The 27,348-nt window shown below is 46.7% G+C and overlaps 1 protein-coding gene across 3 annotated transcripts in view; it reads left to right on the plus strand.

Moving 5' to 3' along the window:
- The first annotated feature begins 38 nt into the window (after window positions 1–38).
- LOC115124954 (thyroid receptor-interacting protein 11-like) overlaps window positions 39–27,348 on the plus strand; it is an 86,309-nt gene continuing 58,999 nt past the window's right edge. The window contains exons 1-4 of one of the 3 annotated variants that reach the window (XR_010459818.1): window positions 39–4,078; window positions 4,186–5,060; window positions 5,092–5,361; window positions 5,588–5,785. Coding sequence is in view for 1 of the 3 variants with exons in the window: in XM_065004402.1 (XP_064860474.1) it covers window positions 5,703–5,785; window positions 20,331–20,445 (198 nt within the window). In the remaining 2 variants the exon portion in view is untranslated. Of the gene's footprint in view, window positions 4,079–4,185; window positions 5,362–5,587; window positions 5,786–20,330; window positions 20,446–27,348 lie in introns of all 3 variants that reach the window. The other 2 variants (XM_065004402.1, XR_010459817.1) reach the window with 2 other exon arrangements.

Below are 27,348 nucleotides of genomic sequence, written 5' to 3' on the forward strand. Positions count from 1 at the left end.
TTAGCTTCTTTTTTGGGGGGGGGGGGGGGGGTTCGATCCCATGAAGCGGTTGGCATCAGTCGCTGGGACTGCTGACCAAGGCCGGGTCTGAGGAGCTGTGTGGCGGTAGCAGGGTCAGATGATGATGATAATAATCAGTGGTTGTCGAGGGTACAACCGGTCAGCACCTCAAGAATAAATGTCAGTTGGCTTTTCATAGCCCATCATTCAGAGTTCGAGACAGCTTTATCTTGGCCAGGTCGCAATTGTAAATGAGAACTTGTTCTCAACTTGCCTACCTGGTTAAATAAAGATGAAATTAAAATAAAATAAAAAGGTGTGGTAGAGGGAGTCCAAAACAGCAGGACGAGGACCAGTGAACACATCCAGTGACAAGGCAGAACAGTTGAAACTGGAGCAGCAGCACGACCGGGTGGACTGGGAACAGCAAGGAGTCATTAGGACAGGTAGTCCTGAGGCATGGTCCTAGGGCTCTGGTCAGTTGAAACTGGAGCAGCAGCACGACCAGGTGGACTGTGGACAGCAAGGAGTCATTAGGCCAGGTAGTCCTGAGGCATGGTCCTAGGGCTTAGGTCCTCCGAGAGAAATAGAGAATTAGAGAGAGCATACTTAAATTCACACAAGACACCGGATAAGACAGGAGAAATACTCCAGATATAACAAACTGACCCTAGCCCCCCGACACAAATTACTGCAGCATAAATACTGGAGGCTGAGACCGGATGGGTCAGGAGACACTGTGGCCCCATCCGATGATACCCCCGGACAGGGCCAAACAGGCAGGATATAACCCCAACCACTTTGCCAAGGCACAGCCCCCACACCACTAGAGGGATATCTTCAACCACCAACCTACTACCCTGAGACAAAGCCAAGTATAGCCCATGAAGACCTCCTCCACGGCACGAACCCGAGGGGGCGCCAACTCAATCATAGTACCTACTAAATGAGTCTTAAACAAAGACTTAAAGGTCGAGGCCGAGTCTGCGCCTCACATGGGTAGGCAGACCATTCCATAAAAATGGAGCTCTATAGGAGAAAGCCCTGCTTTCAGCTGTTTGCTTAGAAATTCTAGGGACAGTAAGGAGGCCTGCGTCTTGTGACCGTAGCGTACGTGTAGGTATGTATGGCAGGACCAAATCGGAAAGATAAGTAGGAGGAGCAAGCCCATGTAATGCTTTGTAGGTTAGCAGTAAAACCTTGAAATCAGCCCTTGCCTTGACAGGAAGCCAGTGTAGGGAAGCTAGCACTGGAGTAATACGATCAAATGTTTTGGTTCTAGTCAGGATTCTAGCAGCTGTGTTTAGCACTAACTGAAGTTCATATTCAGTGCTTTATCCGGGTAGCCAGAAAGTTGTGCATTGCAGTAGTCTAATCTAGAAGTGACAAAAGCATGGATTCATTTTTCTGCATAATTTTTTGACAAAGTTTCAGATTTTTGCAATGTTACGTAGAAAAGTTCGTCAAAAGAGAGATCAGGGTCCAGAGTAACGCCGAGGTCCTTCACAGTTTTATTTGAGACAACTGTACAACCATCAAGATTAATTGTCAGATCCAACAGAAGATCTCTTTGTTTCTTGGGACCTAGAACAAGCATCTCTGTGTTGTCCGAGTTTAAAGGTAAAACATTTGCCACCATCCACTTCCTTATGTCTGAAACACAGGCTTCCAGGGAGGGCATTGTTGAGGCTTCACCACGTTTCATTGAAATGTACAGCTGTGTGTCATTCGCACAGCAGTGAAAGTTAACATTATGTTTCTGAATGACATCACCAAGAGGTAAAATATATAGTGAAAACAATAGTGGTCCTAAAATGGAACCCGGAGGGACACCGAAATTTACAGTTGACAAACTGATATCTTTCCGACAGATAAGATTTCCAATTTGGGTTTCCAATCTCTCCAAAATAATGTGGTGATCGATGGTATCAAAAGCAGCACTAAGGTCTAGGAGCACGAGGACAGATGCAGAGCCTCGGTCTGACGCCATTAAAGGTCATTTACCACCTTCACAAGTGCCGTCTCAGTGCTATGATGGTGTCTAAAACCAGACTGAACCATTTCATATACATTGTTTTTCTTCAGGAAAGCGGTGAGTTGCAGGAATGGGAGATTCGATATGGGCCGATTCTTCGCTTTTTTATATTTTCTCTGTCAGGGTTCGGCTTTTTCAAGAGAGGCTTTATTACTGCCACTTTTACTGAGTTTGGTACACATCCAGTGGATAGAGAGCCGTTTATTACGTTCAACATAGGAGGGCCAAGCACAGGAAGCAGCTCTTTCAGTAGTTTAGTTGGAATAGGGTCCAGTATTCAGCATGACGGTTTAGAGGCCAAGACTATTTTCATCAATGTGTCAAGAGATATAGTATTAAAAAACTTGAGTGTCTCCCTTGATCCTAGGTCCTGGCAGAGTTGTGCAGACTCAGGACAACTGAGCTTTGGAGAAATACGCAGATTTAAAGAGGAGTCCGTCATTTGCTTTCTAATGATCATCTTTTTGTCAAAGAAGTTCATGCTGAAGTGAAAGCCATCCTCTTGTGGGGAATACTGCTTTTTAGTTATCTTTGCGACAGAACAAAAATACATTTACGTTCTTATTCTCCTCAATTAAGTTGGAAAAATAGGATGATGGAGCAGCAGTGAGGGCTCTTCAATACTGCACGGTACGGTCTTTCCAAGCTAGTCGGTAGACTTCCAGTTTGGTGGAGCAGCAGTGAGGGCTCTTCGATACTGCACGGTACTGTCTTTCCAAGCTAGTCGGAAGACTTCCAGTTTGGTGTGGCGCCATTTCCGTTCCAACAGGACACTCAAGTCAGTAAGAAAGTAATCACTACAAACTATGTAACTGAGCTGTTAAACCAATTATCTACATCACCGGTTGCTCTATAACTGGACTAGACTATTCCCGATCCAGATAGTTTTCTTTTTAAGAGAGATTTTTATCAGATGGGTCATCGGCACCAACCCAAAACAACAAGCAATGAAACAAATGCAACCCATTCGTCTTACATATTCCCAGACGCGAATAGCATTAATTTCTAGGATGTATTTATTGTGTGTCTAGTGCTGAATAAAAGACGTTTCAATGAGAGTTGTACTTTTTTACATTTTGTTTGGGGTGAATGTAGCAAAGACTAGCCAAAAGTAATGTAATGAAACAGGCAGGGAGCAGGTCTCGAACCCTCGACCTTCTAGCCCGAGGTCCGGCGCGCAATCCACTGTGCCGCAAAAGCATGCTCGTGTGGCAGTCGATTTCCGCACTTATAAACCAAGGGTCGTTACAATACAGTTAGCAAAGCAAAGTCACGTGCGACTTATATCACTTATTCAGCGATGGCTGGTTCAGTGCTGAAATGAGCGCATCATTATTTTCAATGAAATCAGCGCATTTCATAACATTACTGGCCATTCATAACTTTATTAACATTCTGACATTGTTTCAGAACATGGTCCAGGAGGAGAGGAGCTGGAAGAACTGAAAAAGACTGGAGGGGAGGAGGAGGAGAGGAGCTGGAGGAACAGAAACAGACTTGAGGAGAGGAGTCGGAGGGAGAGAAACAGACTGGAGGGGAGGAGGAGAGGAGCTGGAGGAACTGAAACAGACTGGAGGGGAGGAGGAGATGAGCTGGATGAACAGAAACAGACTGGAGGAGAGGAGCTGGAGGAACTGAAACAGACTGGAGGGGAGGAGGAGAGGAGCTGGAGGAACAGGAATAGACTGGAGGGATGAGGAGAGGAGCTGGAGGAACAGGAACAGACTGGAGGGAGTAGGAGAGGAGCTGGAGGGACAGAAACAGACTGGAGGGAGTAGGAGAGGAGCTGGAGGGACAGAAACAGACTGGAGGAGAGGAGGAGAGGAGCTGGAGGGACAGGAACAGACTGGAGGGAGGAGGAGAGGAGCTGGAGGAACTGAAACAGACAGTGCAGTGGCACTGTGTGTTGGAGACAGTTTTTTCCCTTGGGATATTAACATTAAATCCTATCCTATAAGGAGGAGATAGATCGTCTGAGGGACCAGCAGAGTAGACCCCAGCCCCCCGGCCTTGCCGAGTCATGCACCCCGGACATCATCACCGGTAACACATCCTGTCATATCTCTTGTTGTTTTTTAAAAATAAATATCTATGTATTGTATTTGCTGCTAAATGAACAGCCTTATTGAGCACATTAACATGAACCACAGAACTGGAGTCGGACATCACCCAGCTGAAGACCTCAGGAGATGCCTGGAGGAGGACCATAGAGGACCATATAGGACCATAGAGGAGCATAGAGGAGCATAGAGGACCATAGAGGAGCATATAGGACCATAGAGGACCATAGAGGACCATATAGGACCATAGAGGAGCATAGAGGACCATAGAGGACCATAGAGGAGCATAGAGGACCATAGAGGACTATATAGGACTATATAGGTCCATAGAGGACCATAGAGGACCATAGAGGAGCATAGAGGACTATATTGGACCATAGAGGAGCATAGAGGACTATATAGGACCATAGAGGAGCATAGAGTACCATAGAGGACTATATAGGACCATAGAGGAGCATAGAGGACTATATAGGACCATAGAGGAGCATAGAGTACCATAGAGGACTATATAGGACCATAGAGGACCATAGAGGAGCATAGAGGACCATAGAGGACCATAGAGGAGCAGCGAGGTCACCTCCTCTCCTCCCAACAGTCTCTCCTGGCGCAGCAGAATGAGTTGGAGCAGGCCCACCATCGCCACGAGCAGAGCAGAGAGAACTACGATAGGCTGATCCACGCCAAGGACGAGGAGATTGGGCGCCTGCAGCAGGAAGTAGTAGATCACCTCGGCCCACCCGATACTCCCAGGAACAGGAACAGGAAGTGGTCATTCTCCAACGGGAAGACGAGACCAAGTCGTCCCTGAATTACAGGGAGAACGGCAACGAGAAACACGAGAAACGAGAAACACGACCTGTCCAAGATGGAGGTAGAGAGACTAGTGAAGGTATTTCCTGAATTACAGGGAGAACAGCAACGAGAAACACGACCTGTCCAAGATGGAGGTAGAGAGACTAGTGAAGGTATTTCCTGAATTGTTGTTGTACTCAACAGCAGCTGATGATTCGGGATGAATTACCATTCAGGGGGGAGAAGGAGACGGAAATCAGCCAGCTGAATCAGAAGAACCAGAACCTCACCAGACAGCTGGACCAGCTGGTGGTCTCCAGAGAGGAGATGGGGAAGCTCAGCCAGATGGTCTAGCAGAAAGATGTAGAGATCCAGGCGCTGCACTCCCACGTCTCCCTGGGGGGACGAGGCCACAGCCAAGACGTGATGTTCCTCCAGCAGCAGCTGCGGGCCTACGCCGTGGAGAGAGAGCAGGTCAAAATCACTATCAACTTTATTCAATTTATTACAGTTGCAAAATCCTGGGTAATTTTCCTAAAATGTCTAGATTTTCCAGAAATCCAAGTTGAAGGATTTCCTGCCTATCCCCTCTGGATTCCAGGAATCTTCCAACCAGGAATTTTGTAAAAGTTATTGGAATTTTACAACCCTAGTAATATATATATATATATATATTTTGACTTGACTTGATTTACTGTAGGCCCTGGCGGTGCTGAATGAGAAGACGAGGGAGAACAGCCGGCTGAGGGGAGACTACCATCACATCATTGACATTGTAGCAGGGAAGGAGGCTCCTCAAGGTCCAGCAGGAGAACATGAGGCCGTCCACCATGTCTGACCCCTCAGGGAGTCGAGAGATGTTCAGAGAGACCATTCAGAACCTGTCACGGCTCATCAGGTATTGTTTTGTGATATATATATATACACAGTACCAGTTGGCTCATCAGGTATTGTTTTGTGATATATATATACACAGTACCAGTCAGATCGTCAGGTATTGTTTTGTGATATATATATATACACAGTACCAGTTGGCTCATCAGGTATTGTTTTGTGATATATATATACACAGTACCAGTTGGATCATCAGGTATTGTTTTGTAATATATATATACACAGTACCGGTCCAAAGCTTGGACGCACCTACTCAAGGAGTTTTTCTTCATTTTTGACTATTTTCTACTGAATAATAGTGAAGACATCAAAACTATGAAATAACACATATGGAATCATGTGGTAACTGAAAATTAAAAATATATTTTAGATTCTATAAAGTGAGGCTTTGCCCCTTTTGCCTTGATGACAGCTTTGCACACTCTTGGCATTCTCTCAACCAGCCTCATGAGGTAATCACCCGGAATAGAGAAGATAGCCCTATTTGGTAAAAGACCAAGTCCGTATTATGGCCAGCTCAAACAAGTATGCTTCTGCTGCCATGGCGATCAGGTATTGTCAGGGTGTATTTTGTTCTCGGGATTCATTTTGATTGACATATGCAGGTGTATTTTGATTGACATATGCAGGTGTATTTTGATTGACATATGCAGGTGTATTTTGATTGACATATGCGGGTGTATTTTGATTGACCAACATTGCAGAGGTAAAAAAGTTAAGGGCTCGTAAGTAAGCATTTCACGGAAAAGTCTACACCCGTTGTTTTCAGTCTCTTGTGTAGTCTGAAATCCCAGGTGTATGCTGGAGCATTGTTAACATGGTCTGTAACCTGTCTGCCTAGGGACTATACTAGGGAGCGTAGCTCTTGTGCAGACATTCAAATACACAGTTTATTAGGTACACCCATCTAGTACCGGGTTGGACATCTAGTACTGGGTTGCACATCTAGTACCGGGTTGGACATCTAGTACTGGGTTGGACATCTAGTACCGGGTTGGACATCTAGTACTGGGTTGGACATCTAGTACCGGGTTGGACATCTAGTACTGGGTTGGACATCTAGTACTGGGTTGGACATCTAGTACCGGGTTGGACATCTAGTACCGGGTTGGACATCTAGTACTGGGTTGTACATCTACTGGGTTGGACATCTACTGGGTTGGACATCTACTGGGTTGGACATCTAGTACTGGGTTAGACATCTAGTACTGGGTTAGACATCTAGTACTGGGTTGGACATCTACTGGGTTGGACATCTAGTACCGGGTTGGACATCTAGTACTGGGTTGGACATCTAGTACCGGGTTGGACATCTAGTACTGGGTTGGACATCTAGTACCGGGTTAGACATCTAGTACCGGGTTAGACATCTAGTACTGGGTTGGACATCTAGTACCGGGTTGGACATCTAGTACCGGGTTGGACATCTAGTACCGGGTTAGACATCTAGTACCGGGTTAGACATCTAGTACCGGGTTGGACATCTAGTACCGGGTTGGACATCTAGTACCGGGTTGGACATCTAGTACTGGGTTGGACATCTAGTACCGGGTTAGACATCTAGTACCGGGTTAGACATCTAGTACCGGGTTGGACATCTAGTACCGGGTTGGACATCTAGTACCGGGTTGGACATCTAGTACCGGGTTGGACATCTAGTACTGGGTTGGACATCTAGTACCGGGTTGGACATCTAGTACTGGGTTAGACATCTAGTACCGGGTTAGACATCTAGTACTGGGTTGGACATCTACTGGGTTGGACATCTAGTACTGGGTTGGACATCTAGTACTGGGTTGGACATCTAGTACCGGGTTGGACATCTAGTACTGGGTTGGACATCTAGTACCGGGTTAGACATCTAGTACTGGCTTGGACATCTAGTACCGGGTTGGACATCTAGTACCGGGTTGGACATCTAGTACCGGGTTGGACATCTAGTACCAGGTTAGACATCTAGTACCGGGTTAGACATCTAGTACTGGGTTGGACATCTACTGGGTTGGACATCTAGTACTGGGTTGGACATCTAGTACTGGGTTGGACATCTAGTACTGGGTTAGACATCTAGTACCGGGTTAGACATCTAGTACCGGGTTGGACATCTAGTACCGGGTTGGACATCTAGTACCGGGTTGGACATCTAGTACCGGGTTAGACATCTAGTACCGGGTTGGACATCTAGTACCGGGTTGGACATCTAGTACCGGGTTGGACATCTAGTACCGGGTTGGACATCTAGTACCCAGTTGGACATCTACTGGGTTGGACATCTAGTACCGGGTTGGACATCTAGTACCGGGTTAGACATCTAGTACCGGGTTAGACATCTAGTACTGGGTTGGACATCTACTGGGTTGGACATCTAGTACTGAGTTGGACATCTAGTACCGGGTTGGACATCTAGTACTGGGTTGGACATCTAGTACCGGGTTAGACATCTAGTACCGGGTTAGACATCTAGTACTGGGTTGGACATCTACTGGGTTGGACATCTAGTACCGGGTTGGACATCTAGTACCGGGTTGGACATCTAGTACCGGGTTAGACATCTAGTACCGGGTTGGACATCTAGTACCGGGTTGGACATCTAGTACCGGGTTAGACATCTAGTACCGGGTTGGACATCTAGTACCGGGTTAGACATCTAGTACTGGGTTGGACATCTAGTACCGGGTTGGACATCTAGTACCGGGTTGGACATCTAGTACCGGGTTAGACATCTAGTACCGGGTTAGACATCTAGTACCGGGTTGGACATCTACTGGGTTGGACATCTAGTACCGGGTTAGACATCTAGTACCGGGTTGGACATCTAATACTGGGTTGGACATCTAGTACTGGGTTGGACATCTAGTACCGGGTTGGACATCTAGTACTGGGTTGGACATCTAGTACCAGGTTAGACATCTAGTACTGGCTTGGACATCTAGTACCGGGTTGGACATCTAGTACCGGGTTGGACATCTAGTACCGGGTTGGACATCTAGTACCGGGTTGGACATCTAGTACCGGGTTGGACATCTAGTACCGGGTTAGACATCTAGTACCGGGTTAGACATCTAGTACTGGGTTGGACATCTACTGGGTTGGACATCTAGTACCGGGTTAGACATCTAGTACTGGGTTGGACATCTAATACTGGGTTGGACATCTAGTACTGGGTTTGACATCTAGTACTGGGTTGGACATCTAGTACCGGGTTGGACATCTAGTACTGGGTTGGACATCTAGTACCGGGTTAGACATCTAGTACTGGCTTGGACATCTAGTACCGGGTTGGACATCTAGTACCGGGTTGGACATCTAGTACCGGGTTGGACATCTAGTACTGGGTTGGACATCTAGTACCGGATTAGACATCTAGTACCGGGTTAGACATCTAGTACCGGGTTAGACATCTAGTACCGGGTTGGACATCTAGTACCGGGTTAGACATCTAGTACCGGGTTGGACATCTAGTACCGGGTTAGACATCTAGTACCAGGTTGGACATCTAGTACCGGGTTGGACATCTAGTACCGGGTTAGACATCTAGTACCGGGTTGGACATCTAGTACCGGGTTAGACATCTAGTACCGGGTTGGACATCTAGTACCGGGTTGGACATCTAGTACCGGGTTGGACATCTAGTACCGGGTTGGACATCTAGTACCGGGTTAGACATCTAGTACCGGGTTAGACATCTAGTACTGGGTTGGACATCTACTGGGTTGGACATCTAGTACCGGGTTAGACATCTAGTACTGGGTTGGACATCTAGTACTGGGTTGGACATCTAGTACTGGGTTGGACATCTAGTACCGGGTTGGACATCTAGTACTGGGTTAGACATCTAGTACTGGGTTGGACATGTAGTACCGGGTTGGACATCTAGTACCGGGTTGGACATCTAGTACCGGGTTGGACATCTAGTACCGGGTTGGACATCTAGTACCGGGTTAGACATCTAGTACTGGGTTAGACATCTAGTACCGGGTTAGACATCTAGTACTGGGTTGGACATCTAGTACTGGGTTAGACATCTAGTACCGGGTTGGACATCTAGTACTGGGTTAGACATCTAGTACCGGGTTGGACATCTAGTACCGGGTTAGACATCTAGTACTGGGTTAGACATCTAGTACCGGGTTAGACATCTACTGGGTTGGACATCTAGTACCGGGTTGGACATCTAGTACTGGGTTAGACATCTAGTACCGGGTTAGACATCTAGTACTGGGTTGGACATCTACTGGGTTGGACATCTAGTACCGGGTTGGACATCTAGTACTCGGTTGGATTCTTTGGGCATGGAAACGTTGCACAATTGGTGTCAAGGGACGTAAACGTGTGCCAGGACAACATTCTGTGCCAGGACAACATTCTGTACCAGGGCAACATTCTGTACCAGGACACCATTCTGTACCAGGACAACATTCTGTACCATACCAGGACAACATTCTGTACCAGGGCAACATTCTGTACCAGGACACCATTCTGTACCAGGACAACATTCTGTGCCAAGACAACATTCTGTACCAGGACAACATTCTGTACCAGGACAACATTCTGTACCAGGACAACAATCTGTGCCAGGACAACATTCTGTACCAGGACAACATTCTGTACCAGGACAACATTCTGTACCAAGACAGGACACCATTCTGTACCAGGACAACATTCTGTACCATACCAGGACAACATTCTGTACCAGGACAACATTCTGTACCAGGACAACATTCTGTGCCAGGACAACATTCTGTACCAGGACAACATTCTGTACCAGGACAACATTCTGTACCAAGACAGGACACCATTCTGTACCAGGACAACATTCTGTACCAAGACAGGACACCATTCTGTACCAGGACAACATTCTGTACCAGGACAACATTCTGTACCAGGACACCATTCTGTACCAAGACAGGACACCATTCTGTACCATACCAGGACAACATTCTGTACCAGGACAACATTCTGTACCAAGACAGGACACCATTCTGTACCATACCAGGACAACATTCTGTACCAGGACAACATTCTGTACCAGGACAACATTCTGTACCAGGACAACATTCTGTGCCAAGACAACATTCTGTGCCAAGACAACATTCTGGGTTTCTTCCTAGGTTCCTCTTTATGCTGTAATGAAACAGTCATTGACTCCACTATGGTATAATGAAACAGTCATTGACTCCACTATGGTATAATGAAACAGTCATTGTCTCCACTATGTTATAATGAAACAGTCAGTGATTCCACTATATTATAATGAAACAGTCATTGTCTCCACTATGGTATAATGAAACAGTCATTGTCTCCACTATGTTATAATGAAACAGTCATTATGGTATGTACAGACAGGAAGGTATGGTATGTACAGACAGGAATGTACAGACAGGAAGGTATGGAATGTACAGACAGGAAGGTATGGAATGTACAGACAGGAAGGTATGGAATGTACAGACAGGAAGGTATGGAATGTACAGACAGGAAGGTATGGAATGTACAGACAGGAAGGTATGGAATGTACAGACAGGAATGTACAGACAGGAAGGTATGGAATGTACAGACAGGAAGGTATGGAATGTACAGACAGGAAGGTATGGAATGTACAGACAGGAATGTACAGACAGGAAGGTATGGAATGTACAGACAGGAAGGTATGGAATGTACAGACAGGAAGGTATGGAATGTACAGACAGGAAGGTATGGTATGTACAGACAGGAAGGTATGGTATGTACAGACAGGAAGGTATGGAATGTACAGACAGGAAGGTATGGTATGTACAGACAGGAAGGTATGGTATGTACAGACAGGAAGGTACAGACAGGAAGGTAATGGTATGTACAGACAGGAAGGTACAGACAGGAAGGTATGGTATGTACAGACAGGAAGGTACAGACAGGAAGGTATGGTATGTACAGACAGGAAGGTACAGACAGGAAGGTACAGACAGGAAGGTATGGTATGTACAGACAGGAAGGTACAGACAGGAATGTACAGACAGGAAGGTATGGAATGTACAGACAGGAAGGTATGGTATGTACAGACAGGAATGTACAGACAGGAAGGTATGGTATGTACAGACAGGAATGTACAGACAGGAAGGTACAGACAGGAAGGTACAGACAGGAATGTATGGAATGTACAGACAGGAAGGTATGGAATGTACAGACAGGAAGGTATGGAATGTACAGACAGGAAGGTATGGTATGTACAGACAAGAAGGTACAGACAGGAAGGTATGGAATGTACAGACAGGAAGGTATGGTATGTACAGACAGGAAGGTATGGTAGGTACAGACAGGAATGTACAGACAGGAAGGTATGGTATGTACAGACAGGAAGGTACAGACAGGAAGGTATGGTATGAACAGACAGGAAGGTACAGACAGGAAGGTATGGTATGTACAGACAGGAAGGTATGGAATGTACAGACAGGAAGGTATGGAATGTACAGACAGGAAGGTATGGTATGTACATACAGGAAGGTATGGAATGTACAGACAGGTAGGTATGGAATGTACAGACAGGAAGGTATGGAATGTACAGACAGGAAGGTACAGACAGGAAGGTATGGAATGTACAGACAGGAAGGTATGGAATGTACAGACAGGAAGGTATGGTATGTACAGACAGGAAGGTATGGTATGTACAGACAGGAAGGTACAGACAGGAAGGTAATGGTATGTACAGACAGGAAGGTACAGACAGGAAGGTATGGTATGTACAGACAGGAAGGTACAGACAGGAAGGTATGGTATGTACAGACAGGAAGGTACAGACAGGAAGGTACAGACAGGAAGGTATGGTATGTACAGACAGGAAGGTACAGACAGGAATGTACAGACAGGAAGGTATGGAATGTACAGACAGGAAGGTATGGTATGTACAGACAGGAATGTACAGACAGGAAGGTATGGTATGTACAGACAGGAATGTACAGACAGGAAGGTACAGACAGGAAGGTACAGACAGGAATGTATGGAATGTACAGACAGGAAGGTATGGAATGTACAGACAGGAAGGTATGGAATGTACAGACAGGAAGGTATGGTATGTACAGACAAGAAGGTACAGACAGGAAGGTATGGAATGTACAGACAGGAAGGTATGGTATGTACAGACAGGAAGGTATGGTATGTACAGACAGGAATGTACAGACAGGAAGGTATGGTATGTACAGACAGGAAGGTACAGACAGGAAGGTATGGTATGAACAGACAGAAAGGTACAGACAGGAAGGTATGGTATGTACAGACAGGAAGGTATGGAATGTACAGACAGGAAGGTATGGAATGTACAGACAGGAAGGTATGGTATGTACATACAGGAAGGTATGGAATGTACAGACAGGTAGGTATGGAATGTACAGACAGGAAGGTATGGAATGTACAGACAGGAAGGTACAGACAGGAAGGTATGGAATGTACAGACAGGAATGTATGGAATGTACAGACAGGAATGTACAGACAGGAATGTATGGTATGTACAGACAGGAATGTATGGAATGTACAGACAGGAAGGTATGGAATGTACAGACAGGAAGGTACAGACAGGAATGTATGGTATGTACAGACAGGAATGTATGGAATGTACAGACAGGAAGGTACAGACAGGAATGTATGGTATGTACAGACAGGAAGGTACAGACAGGAATGTATGGTATGTACAGACAGGAATGTACAGACAGGAATGTACAGACAGGAAGGTACAGACAGGAAGGTACAGACAGGAAGGTATGGAATGTACAGACAGGAAGCTATGGTATGTACAGACAGGAAGGTATGGAATGTACAGACAGGAAGGTATGGAATGTACAGACAGGAAGGTACAGACAGGAATGTATGGTATGTACAGACAGGAAGGTACAGACAGGAATGTATGGTATGTACAGACAGGAATGTACAGACAGGAAGGTACAGACAGGAAGGTACAGACAGGAAGGTATGGAATGTACAGACAGGAAGGTATGGTATGTACAGACAGGAAGGTATGGACAGGAATGTATGGTATGTACAGACAGGAATGTATGGTATGTACAGACAGGAAGGTACAGACAGGAATGTATGGTATGTGCAGACAGGAATGTACAGACAGGAATGTATGGTATGTACAGACAGGAATGTATGGAATGTACAGACAGGAAGGTACAGACAGGAATGTATGGAATGTACAGACAGGAATGTATGGAATGTACAGACAGGAAGGTACAGACAGGAATGTATGGTATGTACAGACAGGAAGGTATGGAAAAGGAATGCATATCACCCAGAACATCTCTAGCTACAGCAGCAGGTGAGGAGGAGGACAGGTGTTTGGTATGGTATGTACAGACAGGAAGGTATGGAAAAGGAATGCATATCATCTCTAGCTACAGCAGCAGGTGAGGAGGAGGACAGGTGTTTGATCCAGACATAAATCAGCTGATTACAGACACCTGTTTTCATCGCCACGTTCCTCTTTGAAAACCGGTCTGCTTTTTCCCTTCTCTCTACAGTAAACTAGGCTTTTTCCCTTCTCTCTACAGTAAACTAGGCTTTTTCCCTTCTCTCTACAGTAAACTAGGCTTTTCCCCGAGTCCCAAAAAAATGGCACCCTATTCCCTATGTAGTGCACTACTTTTTGACCAGTCCCCATAGGGAATAGGGCGCCATTTTGCATGCTGTCCCGAGTCGTTTGTGCCAGGTTCTCCAGTCTAAACTCATGGTCTAGCCGGTATAGTCTGGTCAAATACGGTGCCCTGTTTAGGAAATGGGGTGCCATTTCATCTGGGATGCAGCCAAGTGATGGAACTTAAAGTGCCTGTCCAGTGTTTCCAGATGTCTGTGAAATAGGATCTACAGACCTCGACCAAAGTGGTACAGCGGCCTAAAGGCACTGCATCTCAGTGCTTGAGGCATCACTACAGACCCGGGTTTGAGCCCAGGCTGTGTCACAACCGGCCGTGACCGGGAGACCTATAGGGTGGTGCACAATTGGCCCAGCGTTGGCCGGGTTTGGCCGGGTTCGGCTCACTTCCTCTCCTGATTCACCAATCAAAAGACTTGATCAGTTCGACTGACTTCCTGGCTAACCAGGAAGTTAGTCGAAGGAAGTCGGAGGAAGCAGCAGGATATGTTTCAGAGGAAGCAGCAGGGCATGTTTCAGAGTGTTTCAGAGGAAGCAGCAGGGCATGTTTCAGAGTGTTTCAGAGGAAGCAGCAGGGCATGTTTCAGAGGAAGCAGCAGGGCATGTTTCAGAGGAAGCAGCAGGACATGTTTCAGAGGAAGCAGCAGGACATGTTTCAGAGGAGGCAGCAGGACATGTTTCAGAGGAAGCAGCAAGGCATGTTTCAGAGTGTTTCAGAGGAAGCAGCAGGACATGTTTCAGAGGAAGCAGCAGGGCATGTTTCAGAGGAAGCAGCAAGGCATGTTTCAGAGTGTTTCAGAGGAAGCAGCAGGGCATGTTTCGGAGGAAGCAGCAGGACATGTTTCAGAGGAAGCAGCAGGATATGTTTCAGAGGAAGCAGCAGGGCATGTTTCAGAGGAAGCAGCAGGGCATGTTTCAGAGGAAGCAGCAGGGCATGTTTCAGAGGAAGCAGCAGGACATGTTTCAGAGGAAGCAGCAGGGCATGTTTCAGAGTGTTTCAGAGGAAGCAGCGGGACATGTTTCAGAGGAAGCAGCAGGACATGTTTCAGAGGAAGCAGCAGGATATGTTTCAGAGGAAGCAGCAGGGCATGTTTCAGAGGAAGCAGCAGGACATGTTTCAGAGGAAGCAGCAGGACATGTTTCAGAGGAAGCAGCAGGGCATGTTTCAGAGTGTTTCAGAGGAAGCAGCAGGACATGTTTCAGAGGAAGCAGCAGGGCATGTTTCAGAGGAAGCATCAGGGCATGTTTCAGAGTGTTTCAGAGGAAGCAGCGGGACATGTTGTGGGGTGCCATTTCATCTGGGATGCAGCCAAGTGATGGAACTTAAAGTGCCTGTCCAGTGTTTCCAGATGTCTGTGAAATAGGATCTACAGACCTCGACCAAAGTGGTACAGCGGCCTAAAGGCACTGCATCTCAGTGCTTGAGGCATCACTACAGACCCGGGTTTGAGCCCAGGCTGTGTCACAACCGGCCGTGACCGGGAGACCTATAGGGTGGTGCACAATTGGCCCAGCGTTGGCCGGGTTTGGCCGGGTTCGGCTCACTTCCTCTCCTGATTCACCAATCAAAAGACTTGATCAGTTCGACTGACTTCCTGGCTAACCAGGAAGTTAGTCGAAGGAAGTCGGAGGAAGCAGCAGGATATGTTTCAGAGGAAGCAGCAGGGCATGTTTCAGAGTGTTTCAGAGGAAGCAGCAGGGCATGTTTCAGAGTGTTTCAGAGGAAGCAGCAGGGCATGTTTCAGAGGAAGCAGCAGGGCATGTTTCAGAGGAAGCAGCAGGGCATGTTTCAGAGGAAGCAGCAGGACATGTTTCAGAGGAAGCAGCAGGACACGTTTCAGAGGAGGCAGCAGGACATGTTTCAGAGGAAGCAGCAAGGCATGTTTCAGAGTGTTTCAGAGGAAGCAGCAGGACATGTTTCAGAGGAAGCAGCAGGGCATGTTTCAGAGGAAGCAGCAAGGCATGTTTCAGAGTGTTTCAGAGGAAGCAGCAGGGCATGTTTCGGAGGAAGCAGCAGGACATGTTTCAGAGGAAGCAGCAGGATATGTTTCAGAGGAAGCAGCAGGGCATGTTTCAGAGGAAGCAGCAGGGCATGTTTCAGAGGAAGCAGCAGGGCATGTTTCAGAGGAAGCAGCAGGACATGTTTCAGAGGAAGCAGCAGGGCATGTTTCAGAGTGTTTCAGAGGAAGCAGCGGGACATGTTTCAGAGGAAGCAGCAGGACATGTTTCAGAGGAAGCAGCAGGATATGTTTCAGAGGAAGCAGCAGGGCATGTTTCAGAGGAAGCAGCAGGACATGTTTCAGAGGAAGCAGCAGGACATGTTTCAGAGGAAGCAGCAGGGCATGTTTCAGAGTGTTTCAGAGGAAGCAGCAGGACATGTTTCAGAGGAAGCAGCAGGGCATGTTTCAGAGGAAGCATCAGGGCATGTTTCAGAGTGTTTCAGAGGAAGCAGCGGGACATGTTTCAGAGGAAGCAGCAGGGCATGTTTCAGAGTGTTTCAGAGGAAGCAGCAGGACATGTTTCAGAGGAAGCAGCAGGGCATGTTTCAGAGTGTTTCAGAGGAAGCAGCGGGACATGTTTCAGAGGAAGCAGCAGGGCATGTTTCAGAGTGTTTCAGAGGAAGCAGCAGGGCATGTTTCGGAGGAAGCAGCAGGGCATGTTTCGGAGGAAGCAGCAGGGCATGTTTCAGAGTGTTTCAGAGGAAGCAGCAGGACATGTTTCAGAGGAAGCAGCAGGACATGTTTCAGAGGAAGCAGCAGGGCATGTTTCAGAGGAAGCAGCAGGGCATGTTTCAGAGGAAGTAGCAGGGCATGTTTCAGAGGAAGCAGCAGGGCATGTTTCAGAGGAAGCAGCAGGGCATGTTTCAGAGGAAGCAGCAGGACATGTTTCAGAGGAAGCAGCAGGACATGTTTCGGAGGAAGCAGCAGGACATGTTTCGGAGGAAGCAGCAGGGCATGTTTCAGAGGAAGCAGCAGGACATGTTTCAGCGTGTTTCAGAGGAAGCAGCAGGACATGTTTCAGAGGAAGCAGCAGGACATGTTTCAGAGTGTTTCAGAGGAAGCAGCAGGGCATGTTTCAGAGGAAGCAGCAGGGCATGTTTCAGAGGAAGCAGCAGGGCATGTTTCAGAGGAAGCAGCAGGGCATGTTTCAGAGGAAGCAGCAGAACATGTTTCAGAGGAAGCAGCAGGACATGTTTCAGAGGAAGCAGCAGGGCATGTTTCAGAGGAAGCAGCAGGGCATGTTTCGGAGGAAGCAGCAGGACATGTTTCAGAGGAAGCAGCAGGGCATGTTTCAGAGGAAGCAGCATGGCATGTTTCAGAGTGTTTCAGAGGAAGCAGCAGGACATGTTTCAGAGGAAGCAGCAGGGCATGTTTCAGAGTGTTTCAGAGGAAGCATGTCTCGATCTTCAACTCTCCCAAGCTCGCTGGGAGTCGCTGCGGTGAGACAAGGCCTTAACTTCGGATTGGATACCGCGACATTGGGAGAAAAAAGGGAATGAATTCCTGACGAAACGAAGAAAAGGACTTAATGATTAGTTGACAACTAGAATCATGTCTGTTGAATTATTCAAATACATGGGATGGCTGTGGGTCCCTGAGGAGAGGTCTGAAAACCCCTGGTCTGGAGTCCAACTACGTTACCCAGTAGACATCTGGCATTCCATTCCAGAATGTTCTACAGGCCCATTTCACATGTTGTTATCAGCCAACCGCTCAAATAACACAAATAGAGTAAATCACATCATTAGTATAGTAACAGTGCTAACACTACAGGAATCAATCCCACCCAGGAATAGAGTTTCCCACATCAGTCTGCATTCTCAGACACACACACACACACACACACACACACTGTAAGCTGCAATGGTCTACTGATTACGCTATCAGCTGTAGACATGGTTATTACATCATAGTACACACACACACACACACACACACACACACACACACACACACCACCTCTCGTCTGTTTTTCATTCACTACAGGAATCCAGATGTGTGAGCGGTTTAGTTGAACTGATAAAGGCTGTGAAACGGTTAAAGGGGGGCCATCTGGTTTGTGAACCATCGGAAGGCCCATCATACCCTGATCTGCCCCCTGGTTTGTGAACCATCGGAAGGCCCATCATACCCTGATCTGCCCCCTGGTTTGTGAACCATCGGAAGGCCCATCATACCCTGATCTTCCCCCTGGTTTGTGAACCATCGGAAGGCCCATCATACCCTGATCTGCCCCCTGGTTTGTGAACCATCGGAAGGCCCATCATACCCTGATCTGCCCCCTGGTTTGTGAACCATCGGAAGGCCCATCATACCCTGAAACGCCCCCTGGTTTGTGAACCATTGGAAGGCCCATCATACCCTGATCTGCACCTCTGACTTGAATCTTTCTTTTGGCCATGGCGGTCTGTTACATAAATATATAGTCAGACTTAAACTGTTCCGTGTAGCCACGCTAGCCATGCTTCAGACTTCTGGGAAGCTGTGTGTGTGTCTGTGTGTCTGTGTGTCTGTGTGTGTGTGTGTGTGTGTGTGTGTGTGTGTTACAGTTGACGTGAGGCAGGAGATGTTGGACGAAGCTCAGGACAAGTTGATGAACCTGTTGAATAGCACCGAGGGTAAAGTCAACCCGTAAGTCCAACACAACACTGACTTGAGCAGATTTCAAAGGCAGACTCAGCGTTGTCACATTGTCACAAGCGTTCATCACAGATTTTTTGTTGTTGAGATGAGCGAGATGCAAAACCGTGTCTCTCACACACAGAGTGTTGCTTTCACACATGCTACAACGTGGTAGCTGCTGGGAACCAAACGGTGGAGAAGTTTAGCCTCGCGCCTCAATGCTCTTTAGTTGTGAGGGAAAACAGACAGATAATGTTGTTTTACTACTTTAAAAAATTTAATTAAATCTCGTTCTTCTCTCATGTAAGTTGATCAGAGGTCGTGATTAGGAAGCACTCATGCCGGTGATTAGGGTCGACGACATCTTAAATTGCAAATCAAATCTATAATGAGGATAAAGCATGAGTTGTTAGTGAAATGAACCACATGTTGAAGGAAATGGCATTTGATATCAGCCACCGTATAGAGCTATATGTACTAGAGACTAGGTCGTATTAATAGAGCTATATGTACTAGAGACTAGGTCGTATTAATAGAGCTATATGTACTAGAGACTAGGTCGTATTAATAGAGCTATATGTACTAGAGACTAGGTCGTATTAATAGAGCTATATGTACTAGAGACTAGGTCGTATTAATAGAGCTATATGTACTAGAGACTAGGTCGTATTAATAGAGCTATATGTACTAGAGACTAGGTCGTATTAATAGAGCTATATGTACTAGAGACTAGGTCGTATTAATAGAGCTATATGTACTAGAGACTAGGTCGTATTAATAGAGCTATATGTACTAGAGACTAGGTCGTATTAATAGAGCTATATGTACTAGAGACTAGGTCGTATTAATAGAGCTATATGTACTAGAGGCTAGGTCGTATTAATAGAGCTATATGTACTAGAGACTAGGTCGTATTAATAGAGCTATATGTACTAGAGACTAGGTCGTATTAATAGAGCTATATGTACTACAGGCTAGGTCGTATTAATAGAGCTATATGTACTAGAGACTAGGTCGTATTAATAGAGCTATATGTACTAGAGACTAGGTCGTATTAATAGAGCTATATGTACTAGAGGCTAGGTCGTATTAATAGAGCTATATGTACTAGAGGCTAGGTCGTATTAATAGAGCTATATGTACTAGGTCATATTATTTTCCCATCTAGCCAGTGTAATGACTCTTTGTGGTCCATGTTATTTTGTCTGACTTGACGTCCTGTCCATGTGGTTGTAGTTGAACCTCAAGCTGCCCCTATGGGCCTTTCTGGCTCGGACAATGCTTACTTACTTTTTATACTCTCTGCTCAGGGCTCTGATGAGGAACCTGTTCATGGGGTACTTCCACACCCCGAAAGACAAACGCTCTGAGGTGCTGAGGCTCATGGGTAGTGTCCTGGGACTAGATAAGGATGAGGTCAACCAGGTGAAACACTCTTCTTCTCCTCTTTTCTCCCTCTGTTCTTCTTCTCCTCCTTTCTCCCTCTGTTCTTCTTCTCTTCTTCTCCTCTTTTCTCCCTCTGTTCTTCTTCTCCTCTTTTCTCCCTCTGTTCTTCTTCTCCTCTTTTCTCCCTCTGTTCTTCTTCTCCTCTTTACTCCCTCTGTTCTTCTTCTCTTCTTCTCCTCTTTTCTCCCCCTGTTCTTCTTCTCCTCTTTTCTCCCTCTGTTCTTCTCCTCTTTACTCGCTCTGCTCTTCTTCTTCTCCTCTTTACTCCCTCTGTTCTTCTTCTCTTCTTCTCCTCTTTACTCCCTCTGTTCTTCTTCTCTTCTTCTCCTCTTTTCTCCCTCTGTTCTTCTTCTCCTCTTTTCTCCCTCTGTTCTTCTTCTCCTCTTTTCTCCCTCTGTTCTTCTTCTCCTCTTTACTCCCTCTGTTCTTCTTCTCTTCTTCTCCTCTTTTCTCCCCTGTTCTTCTTCTCCTCTTTTCTCCCTCTGTTCTTCTCCTCTTTACTCGCTCTGCTCTTCTTCTTCTCCTCTTTACTCCCTCTGTTCTTCTTCTCTTCTTCTCCTCTTTACTCCCTCTGTTCTTCTTCTCTTCTTCTCCTCTTTTCTCCCTCTGTTCTTCTTCTCCTCTTTTCTCCCTCTGTTCTTCTTCTCCTCTTTACTCCCTCTGCTCTTCTTCTTCTCCTCTTTACTCCCTCTGTTCTTCTTCTCTTCTTCTCCTCTTTTCTCCCTCTGTTCTTCTTCTCCTCTTTTCTCCCTCTGTTCTTCCTTCTTCTCCTCTTTACTCCCTCTGCTCTTCTTCTTCTCCTCTTTACTCCCTCTGCTCTTCTTCTTCTCCTCTTTACTCCCTCTGCTCTTCTTCTTCTTCACCTCTTTACTCCCTCTGTTCTTCTTCTTCTTCACCTCTTTTCTCCCTCTGTTCTTCTTCTCCTCTTTACTCCCTCTGCTCTTCTTCTTCTCCTCTTTACTCCCTCTGTTCTTCTTCTTCTTCACCTCTTTACTCCCTCTGTTCTTCTTCTCCTCTTTTCTCCCTCTGTTCTTCTTCTCCTCTTTACTCCCTCTGCTCTTCTTCTTCTCTTTACTCCCTCTGTTCTTCTTCTTCTTCACCTCTTTACTACCCTCCTCGTCTATACTTCCTCTCTGTTCATTCTTTGTTGCTGTGAATCTCTAGCCTGGTCCCAAATCAGTCTGTGCTTTCTCTTGTGGTCGTTGTCATTTACTATCTAACCCCTGACCTCTCGAAAGCTGTGTCCAAATTTGAAACAAGTCAAAAGTAGTGCACTATATAGGGAATAGGGCTCTGGTCTAAAGTAGTGCACTATATAGGGAATATTGCCCTGGTCTAAAGTAGTGCACTATATAGGGAATAGGACTCTGTTCTAAAGTAGTGCACTATATAGGGAATAGGGCTCTGGTCTAAAGTAGTGCACTATATAGGGAATAGGGCTCTGATCTAAAGTAGTGCACTATATAGGGAATAGGGCTCTGGTCTAAAGTAGTGTACTATATAGGGAATAGGGTCCTGGTCTAAAGTAGTGCACTATATAGGGAATAGGGCTCTGGTCTAAAGTAGTGCACTATATAGGGAATAGGGCTCTGGTCTAAAGTAGTGCACTACATAAGGAATAGGGCTCTGGTCTAAAGTAGTGCACTATATAGGGAATAGGGCTCTGGTCTAAAGTAGTGCACTATATAGGGAATAGGGCTCTGGTCTAAAGTAGTGCACTATATAGGGCTCTGGTCTAAAGTAGTGCACTATATAGGGAATAGGGCTCTGGTTTTAAAGTAGTGCACTATATAGGGAATAAGGTGCCATTTGGGACACAGGCTGATTATTTTGGTCCATTCTGATGGCCAACTATCAAGTCATATGTTTTGGTTGGCTTGTCCCCTCGCTAATGACATAGACATATTCATTACTAGGAGCTCCGCTCCTTCCAATGCTGTGGAGGGAATATTCAGTCCTTTATTATTGAAAACTAAGAGATTCTCTGGCAGTAGTGTTATGGAGATATGTGAGTGACATTTCTGCTTTTATAAGAGATAAGCCCAGCTTATTCACAACAGAGACATTTTCCGAGGTGATGAGAATACAGATGTTGTTTTATTACACATTATCCCAAAGTTACTGCTGGGACATCAAGATAACATAGCCCTCTACAATAACTAGAGGAATTTATTGAAATGCTCTCTCGGGATTTGAAGATACTCCTATTCTAGCTCTACTATCACCTACTGATGCAATTGTGTCCCCCTTTTCTAGTTCCGTCCGTGGACAGCTCGGCTGTACTCTTAAGCATCATGCAATCCAACATATTTTCTGTTGTTCCAACTTCCAAGTCAATGAACAAGACTGTCCTAAGTAGATGATCCCCCCAAAATCCCAAAGTCTAATACCTTGTGAACTACCAACAGTCCCTACAACCCCCCTGACTAATCTGATTTGATCTGATCCCAACCACACACACACACACACACACACACACACACACACAACAGCTTAGAGAGCATTTCCTCCTCCAGAGCTAGAGAGCTGCCTCTGGCTGGACCCTGTGGGACCACAGCCAACTATTTAAACTGTATTACCCAATACACACACACCACACACACACACACACAGACACACACAGACACACACGCAGTCTATTTCCCAATAATAGCTGCAGCCTTAAAGGAAACCAGATTGAAGGAGGAGGATGAGGAGTAAATGTGATTCTTACCTCTCTGAAGACTCGTATTAACTCCTGAAATTCCTTCATCTCTGTTTTACTTTTTTTCTCCCACTTTCCCCCTTGGCTCTCATCTCTCCATCTCCCCTTGGCTCTCATCTCTCCATCTCTCCTTGGCTCTCATCTCTCCATCTCTCCTTGGCTCTCATCTCTCCATCTCTCCTTGGCTCTCACCTCTCCTTTTCTCCTTGGCTCTCACCTCTCCTTTTCCCCTTGGCTCTCATCTCTCCATCTCTCCTTGGCTCTCACCTCTCCTTTTCCCCTTGGCTCTCATCTCTCCATCTCTCCTTGGTTCTCACCTCTCCTTTTCCCCTTGGCTCTCATCTCTCCATCTCTCCTTGGCTCTCATCTCTCCTTTTCCCCTTGGCTCTCATCTCTCCATCTCTCCTTTTTCCTTGGCTCTCATCTCTCCTTTGCCCCTTGGCTCTCATCTCTCATCTCTCCTTGGCTCTCATCTCTCCTTTTCTACTTGGCTCTAATCTCTCATCTCTCCTTTTCTCCTTGGCTCATCTCTCCTTTTTCCCTTGGCTCTCATCTCTCCATCTCTCCTTGCCTCTCATCTCTCCATCTCTCCTTGGCTCTCATCTCTCCTTGGCTCTCATCTCTCCATCTCCCCTTGGCTCTCATCTCTCCATCTCTTCTTGGCTCTCATCTCTCCATCTCTCCTTGGCTCTCATCTCTCCATCTCTACTTGGCTCTCATCTCTCATCTCTCCTTTTCTCCTTAGCTCTCATCTCTCCTTTTCTCCTTGGCTCTCATCTCTCCATCTCCCCTTGGCTCTCATCTCTCCATCTTTCCTTGGCTCTCATCTCTCCATCTCTCCTTGGCTCTCATCTCTCCATCTCTACTTGGCTCTGATCTCTCATCTCTCCTTTTCTCCTTAGCTCTCATCTCTCCATCTCTCCTTGGCTCTCATCTCTCCATCTCCCCTTGGCTCTCATCTCTCCTTTTCTCCTTGGCTCTCATCTCTCCATCTCTCCTTGGCTCTCATCTCTCCTTTTCTCCTTGGCTCTCATCTCTCCATCTCTCCTTGGCTCTCATCTCTCCTTTTCTCCTTGGCTCTCATCTCTCCATCTCTCCTTGGCTCTCATCTCTCCTTTTCCCCTTGGCTCTCATCTCTCCTTTTCTGCATGGCTCTCATCTCTCCTTTCTCCTTGGCTCTCATCTCTCCATCTCTCCTTTCCTCCTTAGCTCTCATCTCTCCTTTTCTCCTTGGCTCTCATCTCTCCTTTCTCCCTTGGCTCTCATCTCTCCATCTCTCCTTGCCTCTCATCTCTCCATCTCTCCTTGGCTCTCATCTCTCCTTGGCTCTCATCTCTCCATCTCCCCTTGGCTCTCATCTCTCCATCTCTCCTTGGCTCTCATCTCTCCATCTCTCCTTGGCTCTCATCTCTCCATCTCTACTTGGCTCTCATCTCTCATCTCTCCTTTTCTCCTTAGCTCTCATCTCTCCTTTTCTCCTTGGCTCTCATCTCTCCATCTCCCCTTGGCTCTCATCTCTCCATCTCTCCTTGGCTCTCATCTCTCCATCTCTCCTTGGCTCTCATCTCTCCATCTCTACTTGGCTCTCATCTCTCCTTTTCTCCTTAGCTCTCATCTCTCCTTTTCTCCTTGGCTCTCATCTCTCCATCTCTCCTTGGCTCTCATCTCTCCATCTCCCCTTGGCTCTCATCTCTCCTTTTCTCCTTGGCTCTCATCTCTCCATCTCTCCTTGGCTCTCATCTCTCCTTTTCTCCTTGGCTCTCATCTCTCCATCTCTCCTTGGCTCTCATCTCTCCTTTTCTCCTTGGCTCTCATCTCTCCATCTCTCCTTTCCTCCTTAGCTCTCATCTCTCCTTTTCTCCTTGGCTCTCATCTCTCCTTTTCTCCTTGGCTCTCATCTCTCCATATCTCCTTGGCTCTCATCTCTCCATATCTCATTGGCTCTCATCTCTCCTTTTCTACTTTCTTCTCATCTCTCCATCTCTCCTTTTCCCCTTAGCTCTCATCTGTCCTTTTCTCCTTGGCTCTCACCTCTCCATCTCTCCTTTTCTCCTTGGCTCTCATCTCCTCATCTCTCCTTTTCTCATTGGCTCTCATCTCTCCATCTCTCCTTGGCTCTCATCTCTCCATCTCTCCTTGGCTCTCACCTCTCCTTTTCTCCTTGGCTCTCACCTCTCCTTTTCCCCTTGGCTCTCATCTCTCCATCTCTCCTTGGCTCTCACCTCTCCTTTTCCCCTTGGCTCTCATCTCTCCATCTCTCCTTGGTTCTCACCTCTCCTTTTCCCCTTGGCTCTCATCTCTCCATCTCTCCTTGGCTCTCATCTCTCCTTTTCCCCTTGGCTCTCATCTCTCCATCTCTCCTTTTTCCTTGGCTCTCATCTCTCCTTTGCCCCTTGGCTCTCATCTCTCATCTCTCCTTGGCTCTCATCTCTCCTTTTCTACTTGGCTCTAATCTCTCATCTCTCCTTTTCTCCTTGGCTCTCATCTCTCCTTTTTCCCTTGGCTCTCATCTCTCCATCTCTCCTTGCCTCTCATCTCTCCATCTCTCCTTGGCTCTCATCTCTCCTTGGCTCTCATCTCTCCATCTCCCCTTGGCTCTCATCTCTCCATCTCTTCTTGGCTCTCATCTCTCCATCTCTCCTTGGCTCTCATCTCTCCATCTCCCCTTGGCTCTCATCTCTCATCTCTCCTTTTCTCCTTAGCTCTCATCTCTCCTTTTCTCCTTGGCTCTCATCTCTCCATCTCCCCTTGGCTCTCATCTCTCCATCTTTCCTTGGCTCTCATCTCTCCATCTCTCCTTGGCTCTCATCTCTCCATCTCTACTTGGCTCTGATCTCTCATCTCTCCTTTTCTCCTTAGCTCTCATCTCTCCATCTCTCCTTGGCTCTCATCTCTCCATCTCCCCTTGGCTCTCATCTCTCCTTTTCTCCTTGGCTCTCATCTCTCCATCTCTCCTTGGCTCTCATCTCTCCTTTTCTCCTTGGCTCTCATCTCTCCATCTCTCCTTGGCTCTCATCTCTCCTTTTCTCCTTGGCTCTCATCTCTCCATCTCTCCTTGGCTCTCATCTCTCCTTTTCCCCTTGGCTCTCATCTCTCCTTTTCTGCATGGCTCTCATCTCTCCTTTCTCCTTGGCTCTCATCTCTCCATCTCTCCTTTCCTCCTTAGCTCTCATCTCTCCTTTTCTCCTTGGCTCTCATCTCTCCTTTCTCCCTTGGCTCTCATCTCTCCATCTCTCCTTGCCTCTCATCTCTCCATCTCTCCTTGGCTCTCATCTCTCCTTGGCTCTCATCTCTCCATCTTCCCTTGGCTCTCATCTCTCCATCTCTTCTTGGCTCTCATCTCTCCATCTCTCCTTGGCTCTCATCTCTCCATCTCTACTTGGCTCTCATCTCTCATCTCTCCTTTTCTCCTTAGCTCTCATCTCTCCTTTTCTCCTTGGCTCTCATCTCTCCATCTCCCCTTGGCTCTCATCTCTCCATCTCTCCTTGGCTCTCATCTCTCCATCTCTCCTTGGCTCTCATCTCTCCATCTCTACTTGGCTCTCATCTCTCCTTTTCTCCTTAGCTCTCATCTCTCCTTTTCTCCTTGGCTCTCATCTCTCCATCTCTCCTTGGCTCTCATCTCTCCATCTCCCCTTGGCTCTCATCTCTCCTTTTCTCCTTGGCTCTCATCTCTCCATCTCTCCTTGGCTCTCATCTCTCCTTTTCTCCTTGGCTCTCATCTCTCCATCTCTCCTTGGCTCTCATCTCTCCTTTTCTCCTTGGCTCTCATCTCTCCATCTCTCCTTTCCTCCTTAGCTCTCATCTCTCCTTTTCTCCTTGGCTCTCATCTCTCCTTTTCTCCTTGGCTCTCATCTCTCCATATCTCCTTGGCTCTCATCTCTCCATATCTCATTGGCTCTCATCTCTCCTTTTCTACTTTCTTCTCATCTCTCCATCTCTCCTTTTCCCCTTAGCTCTCATCTGTCCTTTTCTCCTTGGCTCTCACCTCTCCATCTCTCCTTTTCTCCTTGGCTCTCATCTCCTCATCTCTCCTTTTCTCCTTGGCTCTCATCTCTCTTTTTCCCCTTGGCTCTCACATCTCCATCTATCCTTTTCTCCTTGGCTCTCATCTCTCCTTTTCTCCTTGGCTCTCATCTCTCCTTTTCTCCTTGGCTCTCATCTCTCCTTTTCTCCTT

This window comes from Oncorhynchus nerka, linkage group LG18, assembly GCF_034236695.1.
Source record: "Oncorhynchus nerka isolate Pitt River linkage group LG18, Oner_Uvic_2.0, whole genome shotgun sequence".
Classification (NCBI taxonomy): domain Eukaryota; kingdom Metazoa; phylum Chordata; class Actinopteri; order Salmoniformes; family Salmonidae; genus Oncorhynchus; species Oncorhynchus nerka.